Source organism: Cynocephalus volans, chromosome 8, assembly GCF_027409185.1.
Source record: "Cynocephalus volans isolate mCynVol1 chromosome 8, mCynVol1.pri, whole genome shotgun sequence".
In the NCBI taxonomy this organism is placed as follows: domain Eukaryota; kingdom Metazoa; phylum Chordata; class Mammalia; order Dermoptera; family Cynocephalidae; genus Cynocephalus; species Cynocephalus volans.
Genome location: NC_084467.1, coordinates 88,974,921 through 88,989,908, shown reverse-complemented (window position 1 = coordinate 88,989,908; position 14,988 = coordinate 88,974,921). Strand labels below are relative to the sequence as shown.

Sequence of the window (14,988 nt, the reverse complement as noted above, 5' to 3'; positions counted from 1 at the left end):
ATGCAGTAGTGTTGCTCACTGTGATAGTTAGGAAATCATACTTGATAGTGATATTATCCAGTGTATAGGTAATAGCAAAAAAAAAGTTAGATGCCCAATTTATCACTGTAACTCAATCAATTCTTCCCTATTCAGACATCACTGTACATCATAAAATGTCTGAAGTGGCAAAGGACATAGTTCACCAGATTATGGCAAAAACTGTGATACATAAAATATAGCCCTGACGTACTGATGAATTCAGAGATATTTCCAGTTATTTCTAGTAAATGATTTATATCAGCTATTACAACAACAACAAAAATGGCATTGCTGATATAACTGTCATGCAAACACTTGCCTATGAATGTAACTTGTGGAGAGATTTTCAAAACTTTGGATACTATTATTCCAGGACTTGGGAAACACTGAGAACATGCAATGACTTGGCAGAAAAGTAAGACTTATTGTTCGTGTCTATAGTTTAAGCCCCATTTTAATTTGAAAACACTGCTTTATTTAAAAACAAAGACAAAACCCCAAAATCAAAGAACCAGCTTTGGTTTCCAAAAAGTTTAAACTGGCTTATATAAAGCACTGGATGTCACTACTAAAAAAGTTTTAAAGTGCATGCCTTTAAAAAGTGCTAATGGGAACCTAGCCTTTGATGTAGTCAAAAATAAGACGGTTGTCATGGGGATGACTGTTAATACATTTGTTTAATCGAAAAAATAAAGTAACACTTTTTCTGACAGAAAGGACTTTCTCTAACAGTCTGACTTGACTGGGTTGACAATGAAGACTAATTATGACAACTAGTTTATATAGAGGATATTTCCATAAATCAAGTGAGTTAAATCTGCAGTATGAAAGTTTTGACTAAACTATATTAAACACCAATAGTTTAAAGTTTCAAACATGAACTACAAATAGAAAATCACAGCATTCGATGTTCTGAATTATAGGCATAAATCTGTAATTGAGCAGCTTCTTAAATGAGTATACAGTACATCTGTAGGCAGAAGCAGCAGATTTTTATTTACTTTTAATATTGATTAACTTATCCCCAGCAATAGTGGGAAGGCCAATAAATCACAAGAACATGTAAAATGCCAAGCAAAATAAAGAAGTACACGAGCATTCATATATACACAAGCATTTGATAATCTATACGCATCCCTACTAGATCAGTCCGGCTTCTTTCATTCACCCAGAGAGGAAGTTTGAATGAATTTCTCAGGAAAGTATTCTATCTCAACACTTTAAGAACACATAACCTATGACTCAATTTTTTACCATGATATGAAAATATCTAAGTGATAAATCTAGGTTATAGAGCAAAGAAAAGATGAGATTCCTATATTCTTATAGTTCAAAACCTAAATGGCTCCAGATTGCCTCTATTTAAACCTGCGATGTCTAATTAGTTTCAACTTTCTAGTAATCTTTGTTCTCAGGTCCTCATAGCTCACTATTTCTTCATCCTTGAAGTAGACTATATTCTGTGAATTCTTGCTTTCCATTATTAGCCTTGGCTCTTGACATGCTGAAGGTACCATATGTAAACACTCCATGAAGAGACACAATGATATAATCATGATTATTAGTAGGGAGTCCAGGGCTGACCCGTGGCTGACTCAGGAGAGTGCGGTGCTGATAACACCAAGGCCATGGATTTGGATCCTATATAGGGGTGGCCGGTTCACTCACTGGCTGAGTGTGGTGCTGACAACACCAAGCCAAGGGTTAAGATCCCCTTACCCGTCATCTTTAAAAAAAAAAAAAAAAAGGAAGGGAGTCCAAAAATCCACAATTGAGGAAACAGAGGGTCCCAAAAGTTGAGTGTCAAAGCCAGAGCTATAACCCAGCACTTCTGATTACCAATCTTGGTCACCAGAATTCAACAAATATTCCTGTGCACAAAGCATGGTGATGCAAAGCTGAAGAGACTCGGTCCTATTCTCATGCACTGGTATGTATATGTATGTATACAGAAACACTACTATATACAGTGCCATCATTTAAGAAAACAGTAACTTGATAAATTCAGAGGTATAAACAAATAGTTTAGGAATAGAAGAAAAGGCTTCACAGAAGAATCAGCATTAGTGATGAGCCTTTAAGAATTATTAGGACTGTAATGGGAAACACAGGAGGAAGAAAGGCACTCCACATAAGAATATCATGAGCAAAGATACACAGGCAGCAAAGTATAGGGCATCCTCCTCATATAATAATAACAAGTATAAATAATGTGATAATGCTAAAATAAAGAGTGGTATGATATGTAGGAACTGCTATGGAAAATATGGCTTGAAAGGCAGGTTTGGGGCAGATAAAACAGCACTTTGATCATAAAAGATCTATTCTGCTAGCTTGGTATTGTTTCTATTTGTGTACAGGTCTATCTCTTACACTGTTTGGTGAGATCTGTACCACACTCCCAATAAATTTCCTTAATTCAGAAATGAACCTACACAAACGAAGTAATTCCATACTACCGGACAGTAAGGCATAAATAAAAGGGAGAAGAAAAAGAAAAAAGTTTTGATTTGATTTTTAATCAAAGAACTGCACGTGTATACCATCATTAGGCTTTAAATTACTACTAACATAGATGTGTAATTCTATTACACCATTAATATATTTCTTATTTTCCTTCTTTGTAATATAAATGTAAATTGCAAACCACAGAACTGCCACATTAAATAGTTTCTTATTGCATTAATAGTTCTAAAACTTTTGTGGGTAAAGGAATAATATTCTAACTTTGAATTTCTTCCTTCATTTTAGCCATTATACTTCAATAAAATAAATGATGAAATATACATTTCCTTAGGAAAGCTACAGTTTAAATATACCAACAACAAAAATGGCAGGGTTAGACTACAAATGGAAATAACACACTCTGCTGTTTGTCCACAAATTTGCCTTTTAACAAAATAAATTAATAATTATTAATAATTACTGATTTCACTTTAAGAATCAAACAATACATAAAATCTAAAGTTATGCTTCTGTTTCTTTTATTAGAATTCAATAAACAGTTCTTCTCATTTGACATCTTCTAGAGTTTTTGGCTTTAGAATGGAGGGGAAAAAATACATTGTGCTTGATATTTAAAAAGGAAATAAATGCATTTCAACAATGGATTCCTAAATAAGTCAGATTGAAAGATGGTATCTCAGAAGGCTCTTTTCAGTTTGCATCCAAATAACCATTTCAGATTTGTGATACAGTGCTTCCCTCAGTAACAACCACTTTAACTGGAGTTAAAGTGACCACTAATTAACAAATTAGTTGTTTTAGGTATTTTTAACTTGACTGTTTGAAAACCACCATTTTCTCATAGGAAACAATGCACAAAGTAGTTAGGTTCTATGATGGATATTTTAATTAGAGCATAGTGCTAAATTCTGGTACTAAACTATGGTAAAAATTTTTTAAAGAAAAAATCCAGTGAGTTTCAACTGAGAACATGGAAAACACAACCCCCTCCAGTACTGCAATCCTAGAAAGCAAAAAACTTGCTCCCTCTTCACTGGCAAGGAGATAAATACATTCCTGGAAAAGCCAACTCCTAAAACTAGCAGTTGCAACCCTTTGGAAGCACTGACAATTAAGGCAAATTTATGAGTGTGACTGAGTGTGTGAGTGTATGTATGTGTATGTGTGTGCGTAGTAGTGGCAGAGGGGAGGAAATGAGTGGAGACTTTGCTTAAGTAAGTTGTTTTTTAAAATATTCATAGGTGGTTTATTGATGGTTGTGAGAAATGAATTAATACCTGGTACTCTATCCTCAGAATATAAGAGTCAGGGACAAAGCAGGTGGTTCAATGAAAACTACTGAATTTTTGTTAAATGACATTCTTACATAATTAGGTTCTTAAGTTCAAAATTCCTTTCAGCATTACTGCATTTGTTCTATTCCTTGCAATATTTCTAAGACACTCTGCCAGGCTTTCTTACTAGAGTTCCTCATCTGAACCATCAAACAAACAAAATGATTTGAGTGACTATTCTTCAATTCCACCACGAATAGTTCATAATCAGTACTTTTCCAAATGCATAGATGAGAACTTAATAATTACATACAAATGGACACTTTACACTAATAGGGCATTCTCTACCAGAATGCCAGTTGAGAAAGGCTGTTAGATTAATTAGTATTTATAAATGGTCTCTCTCTAATGGTTTTATATATGATTAAAAAATATAATAACTTTACAATAATGTTCCCATATGTTCAATTTTAAAATATGGATACACATACAAGCAGCAAGTTAAAACCTTGGCAAACTGCTTTATCTTAGTCCCCAAAGTACACCTCATAAATTTTAACCACTTGAAAGACAAACCAGAAAGAAAATGTTAGGGAACACCCAGAAACATTTTTGAAAAAAATAAAATCTCCACAGTTTCTGATATATGACTATTTGAAGATACAGTAGCTTCCTACATGTTAAAAAATGCTTACCTTTTACTTAATATAAGCTACAAATAATTATCTGTTTAACCACAAAATCAACAAGATTTATCAAAATCAGTATCTGGTCCAAATCCTGTATTCATAAACAATGACAATCACTTATAATTTAGAATTTCAAGTTTATAATTTTGTTTTCATTAGTGCCTATTCTTTCCATTTCGTACCTCTATTTATGACCAAAGTGTTATTTCTAAAGCCTATACCTTAGTTTGCCTCTAAAGATTAGAGTATTTTTTTTCTTCAATATGACAAGACATAAATATATTATTTAAAAATCTTTAGTACTTAACAAAAAGACTTTCTTTTGGTTAAAAAGATCATTATCTTTAAAGCTTACTTTCCCATCACAATAATCCCTGCCTTGCCCCTTTCTCACTGTCAGTACTAACTTGACAAAACCTCAAACCTGTTAAATCCAATTCTCTGTCTATTCCAAAATTTTAGCAAGTAACTGAACAAGACTAAAGAAAAACATAGAACTATACTGATTGTTTTCACTTTAAAATCATGACCAAAAACTTCAAAGCAGCCCTTCAGTGCTGCCAGGCAATCTCACACTGCTCTCTTTTACAGCAAAAGGCTTTGAAGGAGTTGACTATAGTTGCTATCTCCACTTCCTCCCCTCCCATATTCTTTAGAAGCAACTCTGATCAGGCTTTCATTCTCCTCACTCTTCTGAGTGTCTGGTCTAAGTTACAATGATCAGTCCCAGTAGCACCTAACAGGGCTGACTGTTCTTCCCTGTGTGAAACACTGTCCACCCAGCTTCTGAGACGATGCGTGCTCATGTTTTTGCTCCACCTCACTGGCTGCTCCACCTGACTCCTTTGCTACAGTCGCTTCCTATTCCTCACCTCCACCAGGGCTCAGCCCTCAGATCTCTTCTCTCTCAGTACTATTCTCTGGACAAACTCAACCACTCTCATGGCTTTAAACACTACATGTAAGCTGATGACACCCAAATTTATATCTCCTACACAACCTGTTCCCTGAACTCTAGATATATAATTATACACACACATGTCTACCACTCTCTGCCCTGTTCATTGCACTCTAGCTACAGTGCCCTTCTTGCTGCTCCTCAAACATGTCAGAAATGCTCCTGCCTCAGTGTGTTTATACTTTAAGTTCCCTCGACCAGGAATGTTCTTCCTCTGAACAGTCCGATGCCCTTCTCCCTCACCACTCAGATTTCTGCTCAAATGTCACTTTATGCAGAGGGCTTTCCAAGCCCTTCTTAAATAGCATCTCTTTACTCTGCTTCATAGCACTTGTCATGAATTCACATTACATGATCTATCTGCATATTCATTTGCTTTACTGACTGTCTCCGCCATTAAAGTGTAAGCTCCATGAGGGTAGAATATTTGCCTATGTTGCTTACTGCCCGGCACACAGTGGGCACTAAAGTATTTGTTGAATGATTTTAAGATACATTAAAGTTTTCTATTATCTCTAAGGGGTGGGATTATGAGAACATTTCAATAGATAAATTAAACATTCCAGTAAAGTTTGAGTTTTTTACAATCACTGTATTACTTTGGTTATCAGAAAAAAGAACAAACAATAAAAATGTTAAAGCTTAACAATAATGAAAAGGAATCCAATTATATGACTTGAAACTATGTATTTACGTAAACTATCAGAAAAAGTTTTTATATATAGGTCAGTAGGATCCAGACATAAATGACCAATAGGTTTTATCTTGGAAGTCAACTGTAGTTGGCTAGTTGTAGCTTCTTGAAGCACTATATTGAAAGGGACCCTGAAACTTGATCAGTTTCAGCAGGAAGGAGTACCATATTGAGGGATATTTTCTAGGAAAATGGAAGGGGTAGGGATGGTGGCAATCATGCCAGACGTATGCCACTCCATGACTTTAATCTGTACATGGACTATTTTCAATTCTTTATATTTGGTTGACTGCTCCCAAGAATTCCATATTTGTACACTCAAATGCCTATCTGAAATTTCTATATAAATGTCTAGTGAGAGACCTCAAACTTGTAAAAACCAAAACAGAATTTTTAATCTGTAGTCGCTTTCAAAAACAAAAACATTACTCTTTTCCCTTCCAGCAACATCTTCATTCACTTGGTTGCCCAGATAAAAAATCTAGGAATTACCCTTGATTCCCCTGTTTCAGTTAACCCTGACCCATATATTCATATCCATGAGCAAAGCATGTTACCTCTACCCCCAAAGCATTTCCTAACTTTATCTGTGTCTCTCCATTTCCAAGATTAGCATCTTAGACCAAGCCACCATGGCCTCAAATTTGGTTGATTATAATAGCTTTCTAGATGGTCTGCCAGTTTGCACTCCTACCCCCTTATAATCCATTACACACACACAGCAGCCAAAATGATTTTTAAAAATATGAAAAACAAAATAGTGGCAGAAAACTTCCCAGGGATAGGAAAAATCACAGATCTTCAGATCCAGGAAGCTCAACGATCTCCAAATGTATTCAACCCAAAAAGGCCTTCTCCAAGACATGTTATAGTCAAATTGGCAAAACTCAGAGACAAAGAGAGAATCTTAAAAGCTGCAAGAGAGAAGCATCAAATCACCTATAAGGGAGCCCCAATCAGGCTAACATCAGACTTTTCATCACAAACCCTAAAAGCTAGAAAGGAATGGGATGATATATTCAAAATACCAAAAGACAAAGATTGCCAGCCAAGAATACTCTACCCTGCAAGGCTATCCTTCCGAAATGAAGGGCAAATAGTATATTTCTCAGACAAACAAAAACTGCGGGAGTTCACTACCACACGACCACCCTTACAAGAAATCCTCAAGGGAGTACTGGGTTTGGTTCCTGAAAAATAGCTACCACTGCCATAAACCCCCCCCCCCAAAATCAAAACCCACTAGTATAATAAAAATGGCATTCATGAAGAGAAAACAAACAAACAAAAATGCTATCTACAACCTAAGGAACCAACAAACACAGAAACCAAACAGTAAATCAGAAAGCAAGGAACAAAAGACACCTAAGACAACCAAACAACCAATAAAATGCTAGGAATAAATCAACACCTTTCAATAACAACTCTTAATGTAAAAGGCTTAAATTCCCCAATCAAAAGACACAGACTGGCTGACTGGATCAAAAAGGAGGACCCAACTATATGCTGCCTACAAGAGACCCACCTCACCCATAAAGATTCACATAGACTAAGAGTGAAAGGATGGAAAAAGATTTACCATGCAAACAGAAAAGAAAAACGAGCTGGAGTAGCTATTCTTATATCTGACAAAATAGACTTTAAACTAAAAACCATAAAAAGAGACAATGAGGGACACCACTTAATGATAAAAGGACTGATCCATCAAGAAGACATAACAATCATAAATATGTACGCACCCAATGTTGGAGCAGCCAGATTTATAAAACAAACTCTATTAGACCTAAAGAAGGAAATAGACACTAACACCATAATAGCAGGGGACCTGAACACCCCACTGTCAATATTAGACAGATCATCTAGGCAAAGAATCAGTAGAGAAACACAAGATCTAAACAAGACTCTAGACCAATTGGAATTGGCAGATATCTACAGAACATTCCATCCAACAACCTCAGAATATTCATTCTTCTCATCAGCACATGGATCATTCTCCAGGATAGATCACATATTAGGTCACAAATCAAGTCTCAATAAATTCAAAAAAATTGGAATTATCCCATGTATTTTCTCAGACCACAATGGATTAAAACTAGAAATTAATAACAAATGAAACTCTGGAAACTATACAAACACATGGAAATTAAGCAACATTCTACTTAATGACACATGGGTCCAAGAAGAAATCAAGCAGGAAATCAAAAAATTTATTGAAACTAATGAAAATAATGATACATCATATCAAAACCTGTGGGATACTGCAAAAGCAGTATTAAGGGGGAAATTTATTGCATTAAATGCTCACCTCAGAAGAATGGAAAGATGGCAAGTGAACAACCTAACACTTCACCTTAAAGAACTAGAAAAACAAGAACAATCCAATCCTAAAGTTAGCAGATGGAAAGAAATCATTAAGATCAGAGCAGAACTGAATGAAATTGAAACCAAAAAAACAATACAAAAGATCAATGAATCAAAAAGTTGGTTTTTTGAAAAGATAAATAAAATTGACAAACCATTAGCATGGCTAACAAAAAAAAGAAGAGAGAAGACTCAAATAACAAAAATTAGAAATGAAAAAGGCGATATTACAACTGATTCATCTGAAATACAAGGAATCATTCGAGACTACTATAAACAACTATACGCCAACAAATTTGAAAATCTGGAGGAAACGGATAAATTTCTGGACACACAGTCTTTTGGATGGCTAAAATCCAAAAGACTCTGAACGATAAATGCTGGCAAGGTTGCGGAGAAAAAGGAACTCTCATACATTGTTGGTAGGACTGCAAAATGGTGCAGCCTCTATGGAAAATGGTATGGAGGTTCCTCAAACAATTGCAGATAGATCTACCATATGACCCAGCTATCCCACTGCTGGGAATATACCCAGAGGAATGGAAATCATCAAGTCAAAGGTATACCTGTTCCCCAATGTTCATTGCAGCACTCTTTACAATAGCCAAGAGTTGGAACCAGCCCAAATGTCCATCATCAGATGAGTGGATACGGAAAATGTGGTACATCTACACAATGGAATACTACTCAGCTATAAAAACGAATGAAATACTGCCATTTGCAACAACGTGGATGGACCTTGAGAGAATTATATTAAGTGAAACGAGTCAGGCACAGAAAGGGAAATACCACATGTTCTCACTTATTGGTGGGAGCTAAAAATTAACATATAAATTCACACACACACACACACACACACAAAAAACCGGGGGGGTGAGATATAACAACCACAATTACTTGACGTTGATATGACAAGCAAACAGAGGGGACACTGGTGGGGGGGGAGGGAGGAGGGAGGGAGGTTTTGGTGAGGGGCAACAATAATCAGCCACAATGTATATCGACAAAATAAAATTTTTTAAAAAAAAAGAAAGTAGCATAAAACTCTAAAAAAAAAAAACTATTTGTTCAAAGTCACACAGAAAAAATGTACAAAGCTGAGATTTAAAAAATAAAATAAAAAATGAAAGCGCCAAAAAAAAAAATTATATAAAATAAAAATAAAAATATGAAAAACAAAAAACAAAAAAAAAACTCCCTTCGGGCTGGTCAATTAGCTCAGTTGGTTAGAGCAGTGGTGTAACACCAAGATTAAGGGTTTGTATCCCTGATCCGGCCAATTGGCAAAAAAAGAAGAAATATATATATATATATATATATATATATATATATATAAATCAAATGATGTCACTCCCTTATGTTTCCCATTGCACTTGGAATAAAATCTAAACTCTTAACCCCGGGTAATTTTCCCAGGCCTATTCTCCAACTTTATCTTAAACTACTTTCCTTTTACTCCCTGTGCTTCAGCCATACTGGCCTCCTTTTAGTGCCAAAGTTGTTTTGACCATAGGGCTTTTATACAAGCTGGTCCCTAGATTAGAATGCTTTCCTCTGACAAGCTCTCTTGCAACATTCACATTCAGCTTAGAGGCCCCTCTTCAGAAGTCTTCCTTTATCACTTAATTTAAATTGGCAACTCAGTCACTATCACATAATCCTATCTTAACCCTCTGAACAATACAAACAAACTATTTAACATTTGAATGGTTTATTTATTAATTTGTTTCTTGTCTTTCTCCCTTTATAATATAAGATCAAAACAATGGGAATCTTGTCTTTTTCACCACACTGGTAAGAGGGTCTACTTAATATTTATTAAAGATGATTTGTGCAGTTTTTTAAATGTTATATTTGCGTAAAAAAAAGTTTTCTGTGTGTGTGTGTGTATTTACCTATATTTGTGAAATAAATGAATAAGAACATAACTAAGTAAAAATTCCCCATAGAAAGTAATTCTCTAAGGTTGAAAGAAACATGAATTTATTCTGATTCAAATTTAAAGTGTACAACTTTTTTGCCAAGCAAAATTAGGTTCTGACTTCCAAACAATGGACAAACACAGTTTGCCCTCATGGAGCCTGAGAGAGACAATAAAACAGGCTATTTCAATACAGTAAGTAAATGCCATGAAAGGGTACTGTAATAGAAGGTGCTATAAGTATACTTAACCCAGCCTGGGAGGTGAAGAATCTGGAAATGCTTCCTGAAGAAGTGCCATTTAAACTAAATCTGAACTGAAGGATGAATAGTTGTGATACATACGTGTGTGTGTGTGTGTGTGTGTGTGTGTGTGTGTGTGTGTGTGTGTGTGTTGGTGGGGAGAGGGTGGGAGAGAGGGAATAATATTCTAATTACAGTTAGTAAATTTTATACTTCCAATATTTTACCCTACAGATATAGTGTTGGATTCAAGAAAATTACTATTGATTTGAATTATGACCAAAAGGCTTAAAATTGCCAAATACCAAAAAGAAACATCAAACTCTAGGCAAGACATAAATGGCAAACACAGAAAAAAAATATGAAAACAAAAAGAGAATCTATGTAGGAATTTCTTAAAGATCAAAGGAAAAACAACATAATAATCTGTATTTTAGATATGTAATTTATGTAGCATATTTATGCCTATCTCTCATTTTAATACTTAAAAGTAACATAACACTTACCTTACAACTATCAGCATGGCTATAAGGATCGAACAGATAGGATCTGCTATCATCAAACCAAAATTTTGCATCATGATGGCAGAGGCAATAACACCAATACTCCCAAGTGTATCTGCTAGAATGTGTAAAAATACACCTAGAAATAAAGCATCATAAAAATCAAAATAATATCTTCTGATCAAGTTAAAATACAAACATTTCTTAGAATGATATTCTTAATTTCATATATAAAATACTAAATAACAATTTGAAAAATCAGTACGCATGTATATTCACTGTTTAGTAACTATGTAACACTACATTTATGAACTGAAATAATCTTTTCTTTTTCATCAACAAGGGTTAAAATATGACTGTAAAATTATATTTGCCCTTAATGGTATAATAAAAATGTAGATAAACAAACTGATTCTAAAAATTGTTTACCATTCATCTATGGCTAACAGAGTCCAAAAGTTAACTAATAATTTGTTAGGGGAAGGAAACTGCATTAGGTTAAAAGAATTGGTGAAGAAAACATTGTTAATTACAAATATATGTACACACAGAGCCCTCTGCTGGTGATTAAAATTATTGCCGTTTGGGACTAGAATTTCCTATGAACCACAACTCCACCCTGATATACTCACTAATTATCCTAAAGATTTTGTTACCTGAATTAGTTACATACTACATTCAAAGTTGACGTGAAGAATATAGGGATCTGAATATTTTTTAATAAATATAAAATATATGTTGAACTTTTAATAATTAAATATTAAATTGGTAGGGGCCGGCCCGTGGCTCACTCGGGAGAGTAAGATGCTGATAACACCAAGGCCACGGGTTCGGATCCCATACAGGGATGGCCGGTTAGCTCATTGGGTGAGCACAGTGCTGACAACAACAAGTCAAGGGTTAAGATGCCCTTACCAGTCATCTTTTAATAAAAAAAAAAAATTAAATTGGTAGGATACTGATATTCTAACTGCCCAAGAACCTACACATAATATTAATATTTAATAAGTGATACTTGCCTGGAAAACAACTAAAAACATCAAGAAGTAAATTTCATATACAATATTTTCTAAAAGACTTGATTAAGACAATAAATTATTCAACATTCAGATCTTTAATAAGTAAAATTTACTGTATAGCAAAACACTGAAACTTCAACCATGCCTTCTTTAATAACATCAACTATTCTATATGAAAAGAAACAGCTAATCTGTAGAAAGCATGTATCCACTTTTTTCATAATAGCTTATATAAAAGATAATTGGGAAGGCAAATCTAACTTCCTTTCCTCCAACTTGTGATGATTTTCAAAACAAAAAAATAAATTCTTATTATCAAGGTGTATTTAGAGCATCCGTTATAGAAGCGTCAAATATGCATGATTACAAGCTATTTCAGCAAATGTTCTAAAATAATTCTAGAATATTTTAAGTGAAAAACTAATGACTAAAAGATATATTTAAGCCTTCTGAAGAAAATAAATTCTTCAGTATGAAAGAATATATTCATAATGAAACAAAAAGCAAAAGTTATATCAAGAAATAGTGGAGAGAAATAGGTGCAGTAGAGAGATTGGATCAGAAGCTATTGAGAAAGTCAGATTGAAGTTAATATGGCAGGAAAACAGGGAGCTGGGAATTAGGAAACCTTGACAATAAAGTCCAAATGGAAACTTGGAGACAAAGACTGATTCACATCCCCCAAAAAGGAAATTACCATAGTTCATAAACAAGACTGATTTTCTCTCTAGTGAAACTTTGTAATATATCGTTTCACATGACATGTAAGCTCCTGACTAGGTATCCTCAATTGATACCTATAAATATGATGAAGGTATCACTTTGCATTACATGTTTAGCTCTAAACATAAAAACATATTGAATGTTATTCTTGCAGAAAGTATGGAATAATCCTACAAAGGCAAACATACTACTACAGTCTTCCCGTAGTCATAAGCATGGGTATTACTTACATTTAAGTGGTACAGTTTTTGAACATTTTGCTTTTCTTATTAAATTGGAGAAAACAGTCAAGTGACAATTAAAAGAAAAAATGTCTGCTAATATACCTAATAGTTTATATAAAATAATCACTAGGAAGGCTAACATTTTAAACATAAATACTATGTCATGTATTTTTCTTAAAGGAAAACTTCAGACAACTCAAAACTATGAAACCAGTTTCATAAAACTGAGAAACATACAAATTGCTTGTCATACCTTGTAAAATCTGTCTGCTGGGTCCTGCTGTTTCTTTGAAGGAGGGACCATCTATAGAGAATTAAGTTAAATTATTTTAAAATATGACTTCAATTCCTGATTCAAATTTTTGCAATTCAGAGTCATTCTCATTCAAATGTATCATGAAGGATGCATGACTATGTAGCCACATCAGACCTACAAAATCATTTTTAAAATTTAATAAAGCAACTGAGTGAAATTTAGTGGAAGCAATTTCAAAATATATCAAGGCTACCAAGTATTTTGGATATTTTGTTTTAAAAAGTAAAAATCACAGAAAATTAAAAACATTGTGAAAGTCTTCCAATATTCACAAAATATCTTCTAATACTTTTACAATTGGAAAATTTGGAGAAAACCAAATGTATTGCTTGATGTTATAAGAGGTCCAAGAAATGAAGGCAGGACAGAATCCGGGATAATGTGACTATGGCAAACAGTAGTTTTACAATAGCATCTAGATGAATGTGGCAAACTTTGCATGTAGAACTGATAAAAAAAAAATTTTTTTTTTTTTTCATTTTGCCTTTATGATGAAAAGATTTTTTAAAAAACTGCAATTTCTGGGCCGACCCCATGGCTCACTTGGGAGAGTGCGGCGCTGGGAGCGCCGAGGCCGCCGGTTCGGATCCTGTATAGGGATGGCTGGTGTGCTTACTGGCTGAGCGTGGTGCAGACCACACCAGGCCGAGGGTTTCGATCCCCTTACCAGTCAAAAAAAACCCAAAACTGCAATTTCCATACTTAAATACACTGAAGATGAATAAACAGCTTTAACATTAAAGCAGAAAATACAGATTAGCAGGCAAAAGAGCAATATTTGTTTAAAGGGATCATCAGAAGGACCGACAATCTTTCTAATCACAATTAACAAAAAGTCTTCCTGTAGTCATTGGGTCGAGAACCACCAAAGGCCCACACCACCAAAAGGCTAACATACCCATATCACTACAGCTTTGACATAGCACTGTAACAATGCTCTGCAATAATGTAACAAAGAAATATAAAAGCATAAGTCTGCACAATATTTTCAGTCTAGATATAGTACTGCTGTGTGGGAAGTAAGATGCAACTACCCTGAAAATCCTGCTGATAATCAAAAGTGTAACTGTTTTAAAAATTTAGCTCCTGATCAAGGCACCAGATTTTTATCTATAGGGAGAAAGTCAACATAAAGACAGTCATTTTCGACATAATTATTTTGAAAGACATATTCTGCTATACTAGTATAATAGTTATATAAGGCAACATAACTCCCACCTATGTAAAATCTAAACATTCTCCTGGATATATACAATTTGTTATTTGTGGCAGAGACTAGCTAGTTGCTTACCAAACCCATTTCTTTTTCCTCTTGGGTATACAACTAAACTGCATTTCTTAAGCTCCCTTGAGTTAGGTGGTGCTCTGTGACTGAGCTGTGAACAAAGAAATATGAGATGTAAACCACTTCCAGACTCATATGAATGTCCAATATGATCTTTTATGTGTTCTCCCTCCAGCTTGATACAAAGAATCCAGTGGAGGATTCCAGCAGTTGAGAATCTCATAGATGGAAGAAGTCTGGACCCCCGAATTGCCATGAGGAACAGTCCCCACTCTCTAACCTATCTACCCAC

General features: G+C 34.6%; 1 protein-coding gene across 1 annotated transcript in view; it reads right to left on the bottom strand.

The window, feature by feature from the left end:
• Positions 1-14,988, bottom strand: part of SLC30A7 (solute carrier family 30 member 7) — a 90,718-nt gene that overhangs the window by 46,557 nt on the left and 29,173 nt on the right. Inside the window, exons 7-8 of the mRNA XM_063106113.1 lie at positions 13,349-13,399; positions 11,133-11,268 (exon numbers count right to left, since the gene is read on the bottom strand). Coding sequence (XP_062962183.1) covers positions 11,133-11,268; positions 13,349-13,399 — 187 coding nt within the window. The remainder of the gene's footprint in view (positions 1-11,132; positions 11,269-13,348; positions 13,400-14,988) is intronic.